Below are 22,151 nucleotides of genomic sequence, written 5' to 3'. Positions count from 1 at the left end.
ACCAGACGGAGCTTTGGAAAGCAGGGGACTGTGCTGGCTCTATCACGGATCACAGGTTGGCACAGGTCAGGCACTCAATGAACACTGCAGCGTGGACTAACACCTTCTTTTAAGCACCCGCCAACTCTGTCAAGGCCGTTAATGCAAGTACCGTCTGGGGACTTTCACACTAGAGGAAATGCTGCTGAATTAGAAGCTGTTACGAAATGAGAACCAACATGGATGGTTCTCATTGACACTAGCTGCTATAAACACAGAGCCAGTGTTCCAGGGCTGTGATTCAGCCAGGCTTGCATCTAGGCAGAACATTCAAAAGACATTGCCGTGGAAGAGCTGGGGTGAAGGTCAGCGACCTCACCCCACCCCACATGCTCCAGGAGTGGCAAACTAGGCCACGTCTCTCCTGCCAACCTTGACCAATATTGAGGCCACATCCAAGTGATGACTTGGGACAGCAAGGGGTGGACAGGATAGGGGAGCGTCAAAGTATGTGGCACACATGTTTTGCTCTCCCTGGGTGAAATAACCATGGGATGTTTATCTTGACCAAAAGAATCAGTGGCCCTGGTCTTTGTGCTCATTTGAAGAGGCCCCAAAGCAAACCCGCTAGTCTTTTCTAGGCCTAGAATGGCTACTTAACAGCTGTGACCCACAAAAGGCAGTGTGCTGCATGCTTTAGACATATTTTTTCTAATCCCTAATACAACCCCAAGAAGTTGGCGTTATTGATCCCATTCTACTGACAGGAAACTGAGTTTCTGAAAGATTTCTTTCCCAAGACAACACTGAGTTAATGGACTCAGGCTATATCTGAAGGTGCCCCTGGAAGGCGCTCTAACACCTGGCCACTGGCCCTGTCCTGGGGGTCTGAAAGCTGAGCCTGTACCAGACTCCTGCTGAAGGATCATCTGGAGCCAGGTTGAAAGTGGTCCCTCCAGGCTGAACCTGATAAAAGTCTTCTATCATCAGGATGCTCACCATTTTCTATTTTAAGAAATAATCAAAGCCCTAAAATTCTCCCTTCCCCAACAAAGAGGAGCTTATTCTATTTCAACTAATGTATACTCCAGAACACAAGGAGAGGCGGGACAGATCTTGTTTTAAGAGTACGCTCTGCTTCTCTCTCACATGGCTCAGGAAATTCCATAGGAAAGGCCTGCTGGTACTCACCCATCTGCAGCAATATGGAGTTGGAACAGAATGGCTTGCACAAGCTTGTGAATATACTAAACACCCCTGAACTGCACACTTGGTCACAAGGGTGAAACTGATATTGTATACATATATACACACACACACACACACACACACACAGCATGATGCCTGGGAATGACACTGCTGATGTCTTTTTAACACCCAAAACAATTAGTACATTCATTGAGCGGGACCCTGACTACCTTTTTTTGTTAAGGTTATTTGTTTTGAGCAAGATGGTTTGCCTTGATTAAAGCAACCAGCTGCCAACAATAAATGATAAAACGTTTTAATTTGCCCACAAGAAATTACAATATTACCCTGGCTGGTGTGGCTCAGTGGACTGAGCACCGACCTGCAAACCAAAGAGTGGCTGAGTAATTTAGACAAAGGGAAAACAAAGTAATTTAGTGGCTGGGTGCCTAGGGCTAGGGCTTGGGAAGAAACGGGGAGTGACAGCTAATGGGTGAGGGTTTCTTTTGGGGGTGTGAAAATGTTCTACAGTTGACTGTGGTATTGGCTTTACATTGCTCAACTCTGTGAAATGCAAAAAAGAACATTGAATTGTACACCTTGAATGGGTGAACTGCATGTACGGTATTAAAAAAAGAGAAAAGAAAGCTGGCCAAGTATCAGAAGACCACAACGAAACCATCCCCGAAGCATAAGAAACTAAAACCACAACTACATGGCAAGAGCAAGTGACAATCAGAGCACTCTGGTCCCTACGAATGGCAGAGAACCACAAAAGGGGGTGAGTTTTATTTGCTTCAAAGCAGAGCAATCTGAACTCTAAAAATAAATATCAAGGCATTTATTATCAACGATCTGCTTTGTTTGGAAATGCAAGTAGTTGAAGGATTTGGGATCGGAACCAGAGAAGAAACAGAACCAGTACCAGGCCAGGGAAGGACATCTGACGAAGCACATGAGACGTGCGACAAAGCAGAAAGAAGCCACCTAAAGGCCTGTCTGATCCTACAAAACCAGGCTTCCAGGGCATTCCTGAGGACTCTGACCCATTTGTGAGGTTATTCAACACCCCATTCCATAAAACAAGTAATGAAAATATGTCAGGCAGCAGGGGAGTCTTTCTGAATTTTGGTCTGAAAGCTTCTCACTGGGCAGAGTATTCTTGCTAGACTGCATGGCATTTCAAGGTTTTGGTTAAAATATCCTTCTTTTTAAAGAGTCTTGTAAAATCCTGAAAACTCCCTTACACCCAAGCCACCTTCAAGACTCTCTCCCAACCCCTCTGGCTCCCAAGAGGCTGTAAAAATCAGTGACTACCGGGGATGACTTGCACAAGCTTGTGAATATACTAAACACCCCTGAACTGCACACTTGGTCACAAGGGTGAAACTGATATTATATGAATTATATCTCAATAATAATTTTTAAACTGTTTAAAAAAATCAGTGCCAGCCCTGGCTGGGGTAGCTCAGTGGATTGAGCACGGGCTGGAACCAAATGGTTGCCAGTTCGATTCCCAGTCAGGGCACATGCCTGGGTTGTGGGCCAGGTCCCCAGTAGGGGGCACACAAGAGGCAACCACACATTGTTTCTCTCCCTCTCTTTCTACTCTCTCTAAAAATAAATAAATAAAATCTTTTAGAAAATCACTGCCAAACATAGAATTAGCATATTACCCAGCAATTCCACTTCTGGTTATATACCCCCAAACACTGAAAGCAGGAACTCAGATACTTTTGCAGCCTCTCAGATACTTATGGATATAGCTGCACTGTTCACAAGAGCCAAAAGGTGGAAGCAACCTGTGCCCATCAACAAGTGAGTGGATAAGCAAACTGTGGCATATCCACATAATGGGATCTGATTCAGTCTCACAAAGGAATGAAACATTCTTTCACATGGATGAACCTTGAGCCCACTACACTAAGTGATATAAGCCACTCAGAAAAGGGTAAGTATTGCTTCATTCCACTTACATGAGGTACCTAGAACAGACAAATGCATAGAGACAGAAAGTGGAATATTGGTTACCAGGGACTAGGGGGAGGATGGGGTAACGGGGATTTACTATTTAATTGCTGCAGAGCTTCTGTTTAGGATGATGAAAAGTTCTGGAAATGGTAGTGATGGTTATACAACATTATGAATGCATTTAATGGCACTGAATTGTACATTTAAAAACAGTTAAAATGGTAAAGTTTATGTCATATGTGTTTTACCACAATAAAAGACAAATCGAAAAAATCAGGGCCCTCTCATCTAAGATTGCACAGTTGATATCTGCTGCAGGGAAATAAGGAAGTACACAAAACACTTCAGAAAATGAGCACCCTTTTTGTATTACAAATCTGAGGTAAAATCATTTTAATTGCATTAGTCGAGTTTCAGTTGATTAGGTAGCTTAAGATAACCCTCTAGAATCTTCACTGTCCCATGGAATTTTCTGCAGTGATGGAAATATTCTGTATCTCTGCTCTCCAATACTATAGCCACTAGCCACATGGGGCTACTGAGTACTTAAAATGTGGCTCGTGCAACTGAGGAGCTGAATTTTAAATTTTATATAATTTAAGTAGCCACGTGTGGAGATTGCTTGCCATATGGGCCAACAGAATCTAAAATCCTAAACTTCCAATACTTACAGCATGCCATACAACTATCTTATATTTCCAAAAGCCGCATGCAGTTTCCATAGTTTCAGAAAGTCGGATGATCTTCCCTTGAGCTCTGGGCCATTTTTGTGGGGTGAAGCTGCTAGCAGTGGCTATCAAAGAAGGGTAGAGGGCAAAACATGAGAGTGTCCCTCTATTCTCCTGCGTTGTCTGCGGAAAAATGCTCAGTGCACAAAGTGGGAGAAGAAAGCTCACGTGGGACAATGAGAAATTGGCCCCAGGACAAGACTCTGATGTACTTAAAGGAAAAGAAGCCTGGCTGCCCAGGCTCCTGAATAGGGCATGACCGTATGCTTTAAACATTTCAGTATGTAAGTTAAGCTCTGAGAGGGGAAGCACCATTCCTGCTCAGAAACTGGACAGCACGGCCAATGATGGGCCTCCACTACTTGCTGAGTACCCGGCAGTCCTGTCCCGCTAACCATGGGGCACCTAAGGGTGAATGACTGGGACCCACAGATGCACAAAAAGAGTGTTCCTTCTCCTCCAGCAAGAATGAACTGTTTGCTCCTGTATGTCCTCACGGTCCATTCTTCCATTTCCCTGTATGGTACTTTTCAGTGTTAGACTACAGTAAGTGAGAGAAAGTCTACTTTCACTAGGTCACTAGCTCCTTGGAAGGCAAAACCAGTATATAAATATATCCATGTAAATGTATACTATACACAAAAATATGATTTCTGGAGTCCACAGGCTTGGGTGTGGGGCCTTGTACCAGATGCATAAATGATCACGCTACCTCACTGGAGCACTACCCATGGGCAAGACGCTGCTAGGCACTTTGCCTGCACTGCCTCACAGAATCCTCCTGTTGACCCCACCAAGAGTTTCTGTCATCGCTCCCATTTTATAAGTAAAGAAACTGAGGATAGACTACACAAAGAAACTAACCCACGACCCCATGGCTAGATGGTGGTCAAGCCAATATCTGATCAGATTAAAGTCTTACGTGGTAAATTCTTTTAAATTGTTTTCAAATTTTTATTGTATTGTATTAAGAACACATAACATGAGATTTACCCCTTAATGGACTTTTCAGCGCACAGGAAGTACAGTCTTGTGGACTCCAGGTATGATGTTGTGTAGCAGGTCTCCAGAACGGTTTCATCTTGCTTAACTGGAATGTTATGCCTGTTGGTTAGTAACTTCCCATTCCCCCCTCCCCGAGGCTGACAACTACCATTCCGATCTTTGATTCTATGAATCTATTATAGAGACTTCACATAAATAGAATCATGCAGTATTTGTCTTTCTGTGACTGGCTCATTTCATAATGTCCTCCAGGTCCATCCATGTTGTCACATATTGTAGTGTTTTCTTCTTTTTTAAGGCTGGATAGTATTCCATCGCAATTTGTGCAAAAGGTTAGAGAAGGGAAACACCAGTGTCACAGGAGTAAATGCTACACAGAAAGTCGTGTTGGGAGGGGTCAGGGAACTGGGCCCCACAGAAGGTCCCAGGTCTCTTTAAGAAGACTGAGAGGTTTTTTGCAAAGGATGCTGAGTGCTTATCCTGCCTGTCTGCAGAGGGCATGAGCAAGACCAGAGGCCTTTAGAAGACGGATGTTTGTATGAACATAAAGGACTTCTTGACCTAGGAGGCAAGGGATGCCCCTCCAGCCTCAGAGAACGTGGAGCTGGGTGGCAACTTACCCCACATTGCCTCTGGAGCTCTTCTTCTAACCTGGAATCCACAAAGGGAACTCCAAAAGGCCAGGCCCTCAACCTCCTTGATCCAAGATGATGGAGAGTGAAGAGCGACCTAGGGCTGGGTCTTGGAGGGACAGCTGTCAGCAGGAATGCTGTCACTTGACATTCCCCACAATTTGAATACAACAGGCAGAGAAGAGAATGTCCAGGAAGTCACCAGGACTCCATAAACACAGGGCTGTGGCCCTGTTCAGCCCATCCCAATCCTCCTGGTGTGTGTACTGGCCAAACCACTCGAGGCGCAGAAGTGCCTCCACTTTGGCACAGCTGGCTTGTTTTCATATCAGCCTGTGAATCACATGTGTACTTATTCAAATAACGAAAGCTGTGACAGAGTCAATATGTCTTTAAAAATAGGGAACAACAATCCCAAAATAGGCCTGTCACAGTAACTCCTACCCTGAGATGAGATTTTTCTCAAAAGACCAATTGCTTTATGATCTAAAAATATCAACCAGCCAGCTCTGGGTTGACTACAGAGATTTTTCTGTGAGGGCTGAAGAAGTCCTCTGCTACATCAAGGGCAAGGTCCCCCCCTCACCACCACACGCCAGAGGGTCAAAGTCATACCAAGCTGCAGGAATGCTGCCACCACCTTCAGCAGCCTGCAGAGATCAGACGGAGGCCCTGAAACCTGCCGGCCCTCCCGAAACCAGGTGTGTATCCAGCAAAGTAACCTGGGAACAAGCTACAACTCAGGAAGTGGTTACTCACATGAGGATGTTCCCAAATGAAGCCACGATCCTGTCTGCCTTTTGTCTAATACTCACTGCACTTCCAGGTTTATCTCCCCGGCACCAAGACAGGGGCAACCACCACCATGAGTCCAGGGGCAGCGGAAATGCGTTTCTACTCTGGCTTCACCTTCCTCAGAAATTCCAGCCTCCAGTTTCCAAGGCAGGTTTGAATCTACTCACATGATATTCCCAGAGATCTAGAAAGCCTACTTACCTTCCAGTCTTTCCTTCTGCGAGGAAGACGCTGCAGTGTGTTGATACGTGAGCAGAGTCCAGGAAAAGGATCCAAGATTACACTCCCCAGAAGCCTGCTGATGGAACTGCATTTCTCTCATTATTTACATACATGGTAAAGTTATTGCAGCCAATGCCCTCAAGAGTTGGGGCACATATCTCCTTCTAGGGCATTACTCACTTATAGATGAACTACAGTACTTTTTGCACCATAAGACACACCGGACCATAAGACGTACCTAGGTTTTAGAGGAGGAAAATAGGGAAACAAAAACAAAAACAAAAACAAAACCCGCTCCACCCCGGCGAGCCAATTAAGCTACATTCGGACTATAAGACGCACCCCCCCCCCCCCCCCCCATTTGGGGGAGTGCATCTTATACTCCAAAAAATATGGTATCTTACGAAAGGCAACAGCATGTAGAAGATAGAAACCAGGTTCTTTGCTCTGGTCCTGTTTTTATTTCAGAGAAATCCTACCTTGAGCCAGAGATGGGGCTATATGCACGGGCTTTCTTTTCCATCTTTAGCTCTGCTCGCTTCTCCCTTGCAAACTGCCCTCAGACACTTCTTACCATCCAAGGAGCATGTATTGAACCAGGTACTATTGACCTACCGCACGAAGGAGTGTACAGTTGGGCCAGGACAGAGGCATGTAAACAAATATTTATAAATATACTGCTGATAAGTTGGAATAAAGCTGCATTGGACCAAAGGAAGACACACTGCCTGGAGGTGGTGGCTGTGCCTGTGCCCCTAACATTCCCACCAGAATGGCTAAAATTAAAAACACTGACAATATCAAGTGTTGACAAAGATGTGGAGGAACTGGAAGTCTAGTGTAAAATGCTAAGGCCATGTGGTACGCAGAATAATAACCCCCCAAAGATGCCCACATTCTACTCCCTGGAACCTGTGAATGTTACCTTATGTGACAAAAAGGCATTTGCAGATGTGATTAAGTTAAGGCTCTTAAAATGGGGACATTATCCAGGGTTTTTTAGGTGGCTCTCAAGTAATCACAAGGGAGGTAGGAGAGTGAGAGAGGAGATGTGACAATGAAAGCAAAAGTTGGAGAGAGATTGGAAGACGCAATGCTGCTGGCCTTGACGGTGGAGAGATGCGGTCATGAGCCAAGGCGTGCGGGCAGCCTGCAGGAGCCAGATAGGGGAAGGAAACAGACTCTCCCCAAGAGCTTCCAGAAAGGCTGTGGTGACCCCTTGATTTTAGGAGTTCTGACTGCCAGAATAATAAGATAATAAACTCATGTTGCTATAAATCAAATCAGTACATTTGTGGTAATTTGTTATAACAGCAATAGGAAATTACTTCCAACTGTTTGGAAAATGGTTTGCACTATCTGCTAAAGCTGAGCACATGCCTACCATAAAACCCAGCAATACCACCCCTAGGCATGTCCGCAACAGAAATGCAGCGGTATGGGCACCAGGAGACATGTGCAAGCATGTTTATACCAGTTTTAGTCAAAAGAATAAAAAACTGAAAACAACTCAACTGTTCATGAGCAAGAGAATGGATAAAACAAATGTAGTACAGTCACACAATGTGAGGCAGTGACGTGCAAGCACGTACATAGTGTGCTGGACACTACAAGCTGGGGGTGGTCACTGACCAGAGAGATAGGGCCAGAGGGGTAAGTGGGAGCCCATCCCCAGATGCCTGGGAACCCCTAGCAGCAGTTTAGATTGTACTCAAGCTGGGCAGACATCAGGAGGTTAAGTCAGAGAGTGAATGAGGGATCCACGACAGAGAGAGTGACATGTGGACAGAGGGACAGAGACCCCTAAGGCTCTTGTGATAATGGTCCGGCCCCAAATGACTGGGTCAGACCCAGATGATAGAGATGGGGTCATGAGAAATGAAGGAGGCAAAACTCCCTTTGTTGGATGTAATGGGAAAGGGGTGGGAGAGGCTGTTAAGTTTGTTGCCTCCAAGCCTGGTGATTCCCCTAACACAAAGGGTGAAGACCAGACTACCAGATGGCAGGGGAGGATCTCAGCATCTCAGAGTTGGAAGGCACAAGCCAGATTTCCTAGTGTGCCATCCCACGTATAGACAAGCAACCAGTTCTTCTCATAGGCCAATATCTGAGACCACAGTTGTGCAGAACAAGCTAGAATGAGAGAGCTGAGGTTTATCTACTTTAGTGAGCACATGCTAGAGAAGAGGGAACAGGACTCATTTGGCTGTGGTACCCTATGCCCTCAAATGCCCTCACCAGCCTCACTTCCCACCACAACGTTCTCCAGCATAGGACTGTGGTGTCCATCCCTGCCAATCTCTCACTGAAAAAGCTCTCCCCACAGCCCACCCAAATCCTGTACATTAACAGTTCTATCTAATGGTTTGGTTATGTCTTGTAAGTCGATTTGGTTTATCTTGCAACCAAGCTATATAACCAAAACAGAGGCAGGGACAGAAAGGGGTTAGCTGACCAGCTACCAGGAGCCAAACACAAGTCTTGGCTACTAGGTTCCACCACGGCCCTACAGTCCTGGTATGAACGACAGGAGCTAACTGCTGGTTCTGTTCTTGGTGGCCTGCGCACATCTGAGCGTGGCTGAGTGACAAGTGCCAATACCAGAGCTTGCAGAGGAGAAACCAAGAATAGATGAATTTTAAGTGACTTTTTTGAGGCCTGTAACTCACTCCTCATCTGGCAAGGTAAGTCAACATCTAGTTAACTGTATAGTCTAATTCAGGAGCCATTGCTACTTGTGGCTATTTAAATTTAAATTATTTAAAATCAGATAAATTAAAAATTCAGTTCTCCAGTCTTCAATAGCCACATATGGCTGGTGGCTACCATATGGAACAGACGCAGAACATTTCCATCCTCACGGAAAGTTCTAGTGGACAGGGCTGTACCTCCTGTGTGGTATCTCCTCCTTGAATTGTCCTGATCATAATAGGCACTCGCTCTGAAAATCATCTTCACATGCCAAAGTAGCGAGAATTCTTTCAATTTCTAACTAATAAAGATAAAATTGTGGACCACAAAGGACATTCAATACTCCTTAGTACAAAGGCACCAAGTCTTCTCGAGTCCTTCAGTCGAAACCGAGAGAAAGTAAAAGACAATTACGGGAAAGGAGAGCTGAACACAGTAGAGTGAAGTAGTTCGCGTTGCTCTCTTGACTGCTCTGCTATCAGAAGAGTTAGTTTCATCCTAGAAGATTAGGAACATGTGAAAATTAATGGATCATTAATAAGAAGCAATTATTCTTTAGAAATAACTTGTGACTGATGAAAACAAAATCAAGTGAAGTGGAAATCAGGGTGGCTGAGGAGGGAAACAAGGAGAGCAGGAACATGTTTTGCAATAAGAAAACTGTAATTACAATCAGCAATGTTTTCAAGAGAGCTTTTAAGTCTGAAGATGGAAATAAAACTGCTAACATAATATTGGTTACCCAGCTAATAAAAATGATCACTGCTAAATTGTGTTCATAACACAGAACTCCACTGGGGGAAAAATTACGCAAGTGTGAGGAAAGCATCCACTGAAGGCTGTCACAATATTTCACCACCAATTGTCACCCCTGCCTGGTCCTCAAGAGAACTGGAAACACAACTAATGACGGAGAGAAGAGGAAAACCTGCTAAGAGATAACACTACCCCCACCCACGCACACGGATAGTGGAATGCCGAAAATACAGGCCTACATGCTATGAAAAGAGAACATACAGGAATGGCGGGGGGGGGGGGGGGGTTGTGCGGCAGCAGAGAATGTAAAAAATAAGCACAGCAGGAGAACCCTGTTTTGCCCAGTTCACAATTCGTACGGTTATTTCAAGTGAAGGGCACATATTAAAATTGTTATGAAACACGGGCACGGAGCCTTGCCTTTTGTTTTAAATCTCAAATTTTTTGTTGTTGTTGTTCAACAAAGGAAAAATATCTTGAAGATTTTATATTAACTTACACGGTCATAGATACATTCTTATTTAAAGAAACAATCATACATTTTAAAGAGGATACAGAAATACTGTGAATATATTTTATGAGATTATTAACATAACCAGATAATTTTCACACAATTAAAAATAATACAAACTCTGATCTCAAGCCAGTTATGTACAAGATTAGAACTATTAAATAAATAAGTAAGTAAGTAAATAAATAAATAAACCAAGAGCCCTGCTTAATGAAGGCCTTTAAGTGCAGGTGAAAGACTTGAGCTGCAGGAGCCTCTCCTGCTCTGTGTTTCTCGTATTCATTTATGTCTTCCTGCTGCATACACAAAATATAGCAGAAAAGTGAGTGGGGAGAAAAACATTAGTAGGGATACAAAAATGGAGCCAAGAAGGAAATTAATCCAGTGTATCTACCACAGCAATTGGGCTTCCTCACTGGTTGACTTTGACTAAACCAACAGTGAACTCTTTTATTTTACTTTTCAACTGTAAACTTTGAACAGTTTACATTCAATACTATTCTGCACCAGCTTCAAATGTATAGCAAAGTGGCCGGAAAACCACGCACCCTACAGAGTAGTCCCCTCCGCTGCCCTGAGCTCCCACCTGCCCCAATATCCCGTTATCTTGACAGTATCGACTATATTCTCCATGCTGCAGTCAGCACCTCTATGGCTATTCTGCAACTACCAATCTGTACTTCTTAATCCCTTTCCATATTTCACTGAGTCCTTCCTCCCTTCTCCCCTCTGACAGTTGTCAGTTTGTTCTCTGTATGCGTGTGTTTCTATTTTGTTTGTTATTTTATTTTGTTCATTAGATTCCACATAAAAGTGAAATCATACGCCCTGGCTGGTGTGGGTCAGTGGATTGAGTGCTGGCCTGTGACCCAAAGGGTCGCCAGTTCAATTCCTGGTCAGGGAACATGCCTGGGTTGCAGTCCAGGTCCCCAGTTGGGGGTGCATGAGAAGCAACCACACACTGATGTTTCTCTCCCTCTCTTTCTCCTTCCCTTCCCCTCTGTCTAAAAATAAATACAATCTTTTTTTAAAAAAGTGAAATCATATGGTACTTGCCTTTCTTTGACTTGGTTATTTCACCTAGCATAATGTTGTCCAGGTCCATCCATGCTATTGTAAAAGGTAGGATTTCCTTCTTTGTGCTACGTAGTTTTCCATTGTGTAAATGTACCACAGCTTTTTTATCCACTCATCTAGTGATGGGCTCTTGCGCTTCTTCCAAATCTGGCTATAGTAAATAGTGCTGCAATGAACATAGGGGTGCATATATTCTTTCAGATTAGTGTTTCAGGTTTCTTTGGATATATTCCTAGAGTTAGGGCATCTGTCTAGTCAGCCAACATTAACTAGTTGCTCAAAATCAGTGAGTGGTATCTGTGAACAGGTGCTAGGAGGGCACAACACTAGCCTTGGGGGAAATGACCAGACCTGACCTCACAGAGCCAATCTCAACCCAGGCTGGTAGACTCCACCCGACAGATGAGGTTCTTCCTAGATCCAACACGGAACCTGGAGAGCCAGGGCCAGCTACTACCACCCTCTCCTCCTGCCGTCCATCAGTCACATACCATCCTTTCCCTGGGTATCGGCTCAACAATGACCACCAAGTGAAGCCCATCCCCTTTCCACAGCCTGTCAGGTCCCCAAAACAACAATCTGTGAGGATCTTGCCTTCTGCCCACTCTGGGGAAAACAAAACAAGCTTCTCTCCCTGAGGGCCTAGGGGTCTGGCCACTTTGCCTTACTGTAGCTAGGAGAGACTGTTTTGTGAAAGCGTCTTTCCATTTCCACTAAGCACAGCCCTGCAGAGATCCAAGGCAGACTGAATACCACAGCACACTCTGGGCTTCATCCCACATGTGACCGACCGCTTCAATACCTCCATGCCCTATGTGACCATGGGGCTCGATCTAGAGCAAGATAACTTTCTGCCAGGATGGAAATGTTCCAGATCAATGTCCAATATGCTAGCCACTAGCCAGGTGACTGCCAAGCACTTGACATGTGGCTGGAAGTGTAAAATACACACTGGTTTTGGATGACTTGCTGCAAAGAACAGAAGGTAAGAGATCTCATTCATAATTCTTTATAATAATTACATGTTGAAATAGTATTTGGATACACTGGGCTAAATAAATTACATTATTATTAATTTCACCTGTTTGTTTTACTTTTTTAATGCAGCTATTAGAAAATTTAGGATTGCATATGTGGCTGGCATTCTTTTGTAGTAGCCAGCACCAGCCTATACTATTATTTTGTATTTTTCTTTAAATTGAATTTTTACTTTTAGTCATTCCGAAAATATACATGACATGACAGTGTGATGTGATGTACTAGTGTATTTTTACAATTAAAAAATCCACAGAACTTTCCGTCTAAAATGGAAGAGATAAGTTTGTACATGCGGAACCTAAAACCCCGTGTGCCACGCCATTTGGGAAATGCTGGCTGAGGGACGGGTGCCAGTCTCTTCATTGTTCCTTTTCATCCACGATAAGGATATAAATTGAAAGCGTGCATTTAGAAATGTTTACAGCAATTTGACACAGTAATTTGATACCCACTGGTATTCTGGAACCTAATATCTAATCTCATTTAATATTTAAAAATTGGGACTTGTATTTTCCATGTCTTTTACATTTTATTTTTCTAGTAAGTCTTTTTATTGTATTTTACCAGGATATTGGTCAACAACAGATTGGAAATTCAAACAAAAACAAAAACAAAAAAATGGTCCTTGTCCAGACTTAGTTTGAGACACACTGGCCTAGACTACAAGGAATTTTCCATGGGCCTCCCAGAGTGATGACCGAAGAGCCACAGTCCTCAGGCAGACCCAATGCTGTGTCCCTCGACAAGAAAGAGTACTAAGGAGATCTCCCAGACCCCACCAATAAAGGCCGGTGGACAGGGGAAGTGGGGAGGTAATTCCTAGCAAACCAGAAATTCTGTTAGATGGAACTTCTCTTCCTATAAACATTTTAGTTCAGAAAATTTTTACTCTAAGAAACAAGGGGCCCTATCACCTTTGAGGAGAAAAACAACTGTGTACCAAGGGAAAGGCACACGAAATTCTCATAAAATGTGGATTGACAGTAGCGAGCTTGATCTTGAGAGGGTGCAGGAGACATGGGCAGCGTGGCTCATGTAGGAAAGGAGTTGGTTCAATCCATTAGGGAAGGCACAGCAGCATAGAAGCTAAACCTACTTCACTCTGGAGCCAATCACACTTGGGTGTGAGGTCTCGCTTGCCATTTACTGTATGACCTTGAACAAATTACTTAACCTCTCTCCATTTCAACGGACTTACCTTTTGCAATAGAGAATCTCCAAAAAGTTGAGATTCCCCTTCTTCTAGTAAGCACTTACCACTCTTCATATCATTAAGTGGAGTCTGTTTCCCTTCTTCTTGAATCTGGGTTGGCCTTGCGACTTACTTTGACCCAGAATGCTGTACAAGTGGTATTCTGGGACTTCCAAGCCCAGGCCTTAAGAGAACTGGCAATTTCTGCTTCCTTACTCTTGATGTGCAGCTGCCACACCGTGAGGGACAGACTCCGTGGACTGGACTGTGAGAGGCCGTTTTGGGTACTTCAAGGCCGTTAAGCCCCCAGAGGACTGCAATAGCAGGAGCCACTCAGCTGCTACCAGAGGGACCAGAAGACTGCTAACCACTTAACTAAAGCCAACCAACCCCAGAATCCTGAGAAATAATAAGCTTGCAATGGTTTGTTACATAGGCATAGATAACTGAAACTTCACTACAAGGAGGATAAACACAGTATTAAGGGCCCTGGCCAGATGGTTCGGTTGGTTGGAGCATCATCTCATGCACAAAAAGGCTGCAGGTTTGACTCCCTGTCAGGGCACATACCTAGGTTGCAGGTTCAAGCCCCAGTTGGGACATGTATGGGAGGCAACTAATCGATGTTTCTCTCTGTGTGTCTGTCTCTCCCCCTTCCTCTCTCTCTAAAATCGATAAACATATCATCAGGTGAGGGTTAAAATAAACAAATAAGTAAATAAATAAAATAAATAACAATAAGACTGTGTGATGAGTGGTTATAATGGTGCTTGGCACATCACTGCTTGATAGTATGCGGCGGTTGCAATCTGAGGAGCAAAAGTTAGACTGCCGGAGGATGAACATTCAGGTTCGGGGGGCTGGGGAGCCCTGAGCAACAGCACAGGAGGTGACAGGGAAGGCTTTGCGGGGGAAAGCCAGCCCTGGACCTGAAGGATGGACAATGTTGGTGATTTCTAAACCTCTGGTGCACAAAGACCCATGGACTTCTGGGCAACCACATCATGGGCATACACCAGAGGCTGAAGGCCACCATGGAAGAAGCCCAGCGGTCACTACAGAGACACAGCAGGGTAGCTTCCAGGGGCTGGGGGCAGACGGGGAGGGGGAATGGGGAATGACGGCTAATGGGGATGGGCTTTCTCTGTGCAGTGATTAAAATGTTCTCAAATTGACTGTGGTGATGGCTGAACGACTCTGAATATACTGAGAACCATGGATCTGTGCGCTTTAAATGGCTGAAATGTGTAGTGTGCATGGATATTGCCTTTATAAAGCTCTTGTTACAGAAAGGGGGAAGGGAGGGTAAAATGAAGGGGTGAGATGACAAAGGATCAAGAAGCATTCCATAGAGTCACCTGGGGGCTATGAGATGCCAGACTATTTGGCATCAAGATGAAGAGCCAGGACCACGCACCCTGGGGACAGACCCTGCCATTCTGAGGGGTCAGTCGTTTGGCATGACCACTGCCAGCTGTTCCTCAAACACTGTGTGTATGGCTCACTCATACCTGGTTTCGTTTCACTTAAACCACAATCTGAACTCTGCAAATCACAAGGCTTTTAAAAAGAGAATGTCCTAGGCAAAAGGAAAGCAATGCATCCCGACAAAAAAGCGGATGAGGCTTACATTCAGGAGGAAGGGATCCAGGGGCCTACTGCACCCTGCAGCCTCATGTGCTGAGCCTGCGCACTCCACATTCAAAAGTGGTCCCCCCTTCTATGAGGTGGGCAGTGAGTGAGCGCTCCTGGGCCACGGTGCCCGAAGGTCAGCCACCCTCAACTATGGCCTCTCCCTTCTTCTGGTGTAATTTGTTCTCAAGAGGCTGCAGGGCAGGGCCATGCAAACTTTTCAAATCCTTGAACTGCTACCAGAGCCAACTCAGCACAGGGACGGCGCCACACCACCAGGCAACATCATCGTCAGCATCACCACACGACCTGCCCTGTGAGCGCTTACTATGCCGAGCAATGTAAGTTATAGCTTTGTACGTCCTCCCAACAAGGCCCACTAGGCCATGTACCAATGTCTCCCCCAAATCCCCATCCCTTGCCTGCCCAAGTCAACCTGTGTTATAAGTCAATCCTTTCTGTTTTATAAGTCAATCAGTATTATTGATACAGAAGGTGAGATGCTCTCTCAAAAAAAATGCACCACAGCAGAAGATGGGGGCATGTGAATGAGAGGAAAGCATCCTTTAATCTTGGAAAGGAAGAAAGATTAGAAATAGATATGACAGACTTTGACACTTGTGTCACCAGGGTTGGGACATCAGAAGAGAAACCAGTGATGTCGGGCATACTTTTAGCAGTTTGCCCTGAAGGTGCTGCGAAGTCCAAGTTCTCAGTGCCATCACTAAACAAAGCCAGAAGCCCCAAGCCAAACATGACTCTGGGTCTTTGCCTACTGACCTGGGGGTCCTTCCTGCTGCCAAAGGGCCTGGAGATGTTAATCCACATGCACAAACTGAACTAGCTCTTCCTAGGTCGAAGCAGTTTTAGTATTCAAATGTTCAAGAATAGTTTTAAATGCAACTCTGACAAAGGATGGAGAACCCTAATTTCTTGGGGACCTACTCTCAAGCTTTCCTACTCAGCCCCACTCTACTACGGGCCTGGGCGGGGGACGCTCTTGAACTCCCAGCTTGCATCCCTACATTCTCCTGATCTAGGGCAAGGGATGGAAAACACACAGGCGAAAAGGACGGCAGGGACCTTCATCTTACCTCAAAGCCATCCCTCCTTACTAGGGAACAATGGGCAACTCAGTAAACAATTTTGACCCACAGAATGCCTTGGAAAGCTCAACAGGCCTCAGAAAACATCCTCTGTAATTCCACGATTTCAAACTCCTCTACAGACACACTTGACATACTTCCCTAATCCATCTGATGAGTATTTGCTGAGCACTCAACCCGTGTACCAGGTGTAGCTGCTGCCAGCAGACTGAAATGGTCAAATGTCAGTCATGTACCTCTATGCAAAGACTCTGAGGAGGGGGCTGGATAATCACCCAGCCTCACCCTGCCTGGGGTGGCACTGAGGGAGGCACATATAACCTGGACCCAGTCCTTGCACTCAAGCCAATGATCTCATAGAGAAGATAAAGGGCTAACCAGCTTGAGCACGTCCTATGCATCAGGCACTGATTTATGGACATTAATTCCTTCATCCTCAAAGCAGTGCTATCTCCCTGCGTTGTTCTTCAGCTTGTTTTAAAGGTGAAAAAACCGAAGCTCAGAGATGTCAAATAACCTCCCTGAGGTGAGGCAGCAGGAAGGGGTGAGGTGGCATCATACCCAGGCAGTCTACATCTCAATCTACTCGGCTCTAGTGAACGCAGTAGCCACCAGCACAGGGCCCTGCTTCGAGGGGGCACCTAATAAACATCTGCTGAGACGAATGGGGAGCTTAATGTGACACAGGCAGAATACAAAGTGTTTCACGGGAGGTGCAGAAGGCAGAGACAAGTCAATACGCCTTAATTCAGACCATGAGGAGCCCAGAGGAAGTGAATTCCCAAAGGGAAAAGGGGACGGAGGTGGGGCATTTCAGGCTGAGGGGAGCACAGGACCTTTGTGACACGGAGGCAGTCTGACAGCTGAGATGTGGTGATTCTACGTGCTGGCTGAAGGTATTTAACCAGATCCAAGCAACAGGTGCTTGCTCCTCCTTCATTAAACCGTGCATATAACACAAGCACTAAAAAGAATAGCACATTTGGTAATTTGCATGCGGGCAGGTAGTTAAAAGGAAAGAAAACATCACTGGTGGATAAAGGGAACATGCACCGGATTTCCATATCAGACCAACTTGTGCTAAAGGAAACAACCAGAGGTAGTCCTCTGCGGCCTTCTACAACAGCTCCAAGGAAAACCACTCGCCAACTCATATCCATCGCCCAATGTGCCCACATTGTTACAGAACAGCCCCGGGGGGGGGTGAACAATATACTATTACCGAATGGACCCCCCTTCTGCTCCGGGGGACCCCCCAACCTGTACTAGCTTCACCTTGCCTGCCACCAGGGAAAGACATCTCTCAATGCCAGAGAATGGTGAAAAGGAAAGGAAGTATTTATTCAAAAAGTTATACAGACTTAGAGTAATGACTTAATGTCTTCATGAAAATACTAAAGTCCTCTAGAATACCCACAGATGCACAGTCCTTCCCTCTCCCTCTGCCCAGTCTGGGGTACCGCATCTCAGGAAAAGAAGTAGAAGTCCGTGATTCAGGCTCCCGGCACCATCTGCTGTGTCACCGCCGTGATCTCCAGTTCGTCCAAAACCATGTGGCACCTTCTCATTGGCCCACCAGCAAGAGTCCTTTCTCCCCTTTTATTCCCAGCAAGGTCTCTCCTGCTGCCTAAGCCACGTGGCAAAAGGGAGCACCCCAAAGCCGCATGATCCCACCCTTACTCCAAAGTCGTGTGGGCCCCGACCTTCCTTCTTTTCTCTCTCACGCAGGCGCTGTAACCAGGGGAAGTTGCCTCCCAGGTCCCTCCTGGGTTGAAGTCATTCCAGTCTCCCTGGCTCAAAGCAGGCCACAGCCATTTAACATATCCATGAAACCAGTTAAAGGTTATAGATATGTTAAATGACCATGCCAGAGGTTAGCTGCAAAGCTGTTGCTATGCAAAACACTTCTCAATGGCCCTGCTCCCCATGTCCCACCCCCAGCTCAGACTTGTGGGGTTGAGGACATTATATATATATATATTCCATCCTGGACACCCTGAGTTGTGAACCCCATTACAAATCCCTATTTGGGGGGCCCCCTAATGCACGCTGTATCACCATGACATCTTCAGAGAGCCTATATGTCCAAGGTCTTTCGATATTTTCTGGCCGTCACATCACTCAGGACAAACTTAGGAACAAAGGATGACCCTTAAGAACTGCAGGGTTGAATCTCATTAGGAATGATATGGCCTTGGGTGACCAAAGAATGATTAGATTCTGGGGTAGATTATAATAAAACCTCAATAGTCAATACTTTCCTGACAATGACATTATTTTTCTAAGTACATGACCTCACAAACCCTCAAAAGAACAAACCATGGTACTACCTGGCACCAAAACTGAACACTCCAATTTTTCCACACCAACCCTAACGCACATAGAAGTTTCACATTTTAAACCTTCACACGTCTTCCCATATTTCCAATTTTAAATGAAGGAAAATGGCTTTAAGCTAATCTTAGTACAGAGTGCATTAAATGGTTCTACAATAAAGTTTCCAACTAGAACTTGCTAAATAAGACTGCCCCCTTATTAAATTCCTTCAAATAAATTAAAATCCCTCAGATAAATTGCAGGCCCAACCAAACAGCTCCTCCCGGCCTCTAAACGCTGAAATCACCTATAATTTAAACGCTCAACCAAATAAAAATCTAAACTTCAATAACCTTCCCTTTCCAATGTTTGATTCTACTAGGTCCCTCTCCTCCATAGCTGGTTCTGATGGGTGAGTGGGTGGTGAGGTGAAACCAAGTTTTGCCACCCCAAAATGTGCCTTTTGGGAATACTGATTTAAACTGGTTGTTAAGGAACAAAAGCCTCAGAAAGAACCTTTGACCCTCCCCCTTCCTACCGAAAGGAATTCAAATAGAAAAACCTGCGTCAGGAAGGGAATCAACATAATCACCTTAGCACATATTAATTAGCACATGTGATGGACAGGAAGAAATCTAGCAAAGTGTGTTTTCCTCTGTGTCCCATTGTTTCTGGGTGGCCCAGCAAGATTTTGTTTACCATATGTTTGCTCTTTCTCCTACCTGTGAATTACACACTTCCCCTTTGAAATCTCGATCTCTACCCCTCTTCTCCTTTGTCCAGAATGGCATATAAGCCTCAACTGGGGTTTCATACCTTATGGCACTCATGCATGTAGATCCATAATAAACTTTGTCCATTTTCCCCTGTTAATCTGTCTCTGTTAATTTGATTATTAGCCCAGCTAGAAGAATTTAGAAGGTAGGCGTAAAATCACTTTTTTACACCCCACCACAGTGCATTCTGTATTCTTCCCTAGCAGATGCAGCAGTTTCTCAAGCAAAAAATGATGAAAACAGAAGTATATATTTACAGTATTTATACCACTATCCTGTGATGTTTGTTAAATTCTGCCTTAAAAATATGCGTGATGAAGAATGCAAACTGGGAAAGATTTAAGCCACTTCCTCCTTCAGGAATGATACAACTGAAGGCTCAATCATACATACCTCCCCCCCCAACTAAAAACATGTTTTAGTGACTAAAGAACATTTCCCTTAGGCTCTGACGTCTTCCTGATAGGCAAGGTTGCAGTGGCGTCCCGGTCAGGACACATACAAGAAGCAACCAATGAATGCATCAGTAAGTGGCACAACAAATAGATGTTTTGATGTCTCTCTCTCTCTCTCAAATCAATAAATATTTTTTAAAAAAAGACTGAAGGTTGTTTTTTTTTTTAAAATAAACCTTTCCCTCGATTTGTTTCCCTTCCTTTGTACAATTTATATAAAATAATCAGATTTTCGCTATGCAATAGTTCTTCAAATCGTGCACCTAAGATCTATGTGCTTTGGTGGTACGAATTTACTGCAGTGAAGTGTTTTTAAAATAGCTCACATTAACTTTTTTAAAAAAAGTGTTTGCCAAGAAAAACAGCATGAAATCAGTTTCCACGTTGCTCACACCCCCACATTACCTGCAACCACTTTACAGATTAAAAGACGCGAGATTTGCCTATCTAAAATTCTGCCAAATGTCCTTAAATTTCCCCTTGCTCCTCTCATTAACGGAAAGCCAGTTCAGGGACCAGCCCTCCATAGGTCCTAGCAGCTGTCATATGAGTGGCCTGCGGCCCCGCCAGACCCCTGGGGAGCGCACCCCGTGGGCAGGGGAACCCGGCCAGGGGCTTACACCCTGTCGCCCAGGCGGCGCTCCATCCACCCCTGCCAGTGGGTGACCCACGGGTTCTGCCCCCCGGGAACGCCGCAGACCTGCAGCTGAGCCACCTTCGCAGGGAGATGCAGCCTCATCCTGCGCGTTTCCCCAGACGCAGAGTGGGCGGGAGCACAGGCCAGGACCATCCCCCCACAGCCCGCTCGGTCTGCCCCAGTGCCCCCTACACTGGCTGCTCACGAGGAGGGCCCCCCGGGCACCAAACGTGGGCCTCGGCACCCCGCGTTAAACACGGTTGCCACGCACCCTTAGCCACCCCCAAGCTCACCCACTCACTCCAGCCCAGAGGGGACCTTGCCCCCCGCACCGCGAGGGGCGCGGCCCTCCGTTCAGTGCCCAGCCAAACCTAGGCAGGAGGAAGGACGTTGATCCTACCTCCGCGCCGCGTTCCCGCCCCAAGAACTCCAGATCAGTGCCTGAGCGGTCCGTGGCCGGTCCGTGGCGGGTCCGCTCCGCCCCTGGGGTCCTGAAGCCCAGGCACCTGCGGAAACCAGGGTCTCTACCTGAAAACCGATGGTTGGACGGCGAGGTCCGCACCGCACTTGGTTCGGCCGTCTTCCCGTGCAGCGGAGAGCCCCGCGCAGTCCCCTGCGTTCCGGCTCCGGCCCCGCAGCCCCCTCCGTGCTCCATCCGGACGTGCTGGCAGCACAGGCCCACTGCCAAAGCCACTGCGCCGCACCGTTAAGGAGCCCCACGCGCCCGCACGCGCCCGCGTCCTCACACAGCCTGCGCACACGGCGTGCACGTGCGAAGTGCACACCGGTTCTCACACCGCGCACGCGCACCGCGTGCACATGCAAAGGGCACAACGGTCCTCACACAGCAGGCGCGTACCTCAGGCACTTGCAATGTGTGCACTAGTTCTCACAGCGCGCGCACATACCGCGTGCACGTGCGATGTGTTCACAGGTCTTAACACAGCGCGCCTGCACACAGGACATAAGCACACCAGTGTAAACACACTTCCCCATACAGTGCACACACACTTGCTCACCCAGGACGAACATGTCCTCACACACCGTGCACACTCATCGTCACGGCTTGCATTAACATTCACATACACCAGGCACCCCCACACACATAACGCTGCAGCTCTCCCTTGGGCCAGTGCTAACGTGTGCTGTCGCGGTGGATCCTCCCAACAACCAGTTAGGTTCCAGTTCTCCAGACGCCTGAGTGGCTGACGCTGGGTCTCCCCTCACCCCGGACAGGTGCGCGGGTCACCCAGGGTGGGACTCCAGCGTAGCCAGCCTGGACGACCTTCGAGGGAGGGCAGTGGCATCAGTCTGACGCACTTCGGCCTTCCAACCATACCCCCAATCCCTGGCTGATTCTGGGGCACAAATAACACGCACTTGAGCAATCTCTGCAAGGAGGACCCCCTAGTGTCTCCGGAGTGGAGTCGGGGTATGTGCGTGT

General features: G+C 46.2%; 1 protein-coding gene across 1 annotated transcript in view; it reads right to left on the bottom strand.

The window, feature by feature from the left end:
• Positions 1–21,362, bottom strand: part of MAP7D2 (MAP7 domain containing 2) — an 84,706-nt gene extending 63,344 nt beyond the window's left edge. Inside the window, exon 1 of the mRNA XM_045203193.2 lies at positions 21,236–21,362. Within this exon, the coding sequence (XP_045059128.1) occupies positions 21,236–21,362 (127 nt within the window). The remainder of the gene's footprint in view (positions 1–21,235) is intronic.
• Between the last annotated feature and the right edge of the window lie 789 nt (positions 21,363–22,151).

The sequence above is a fragment of the Desmodus rotundus genome, chromosome X (assembly GCF_022682495.2).
Source record: "Desmodus rotundus isolate HL8 chromosome X, HLdesRot8A.1, whole genome shotgun sequence".
Classification (NCBI taxonomy): domain Eukaryota; kingdom Metazoa; phylum Chordata; class Mammalia; order Chiroptera; family Phyllostomidae; genus Desmodus; species Desmodus rotundus.
The sequence above is the reverse complement of the archived record's forward strand: the minus strand, read 5'-3'. Positions and strand labels throughout refer to the sequence as shown.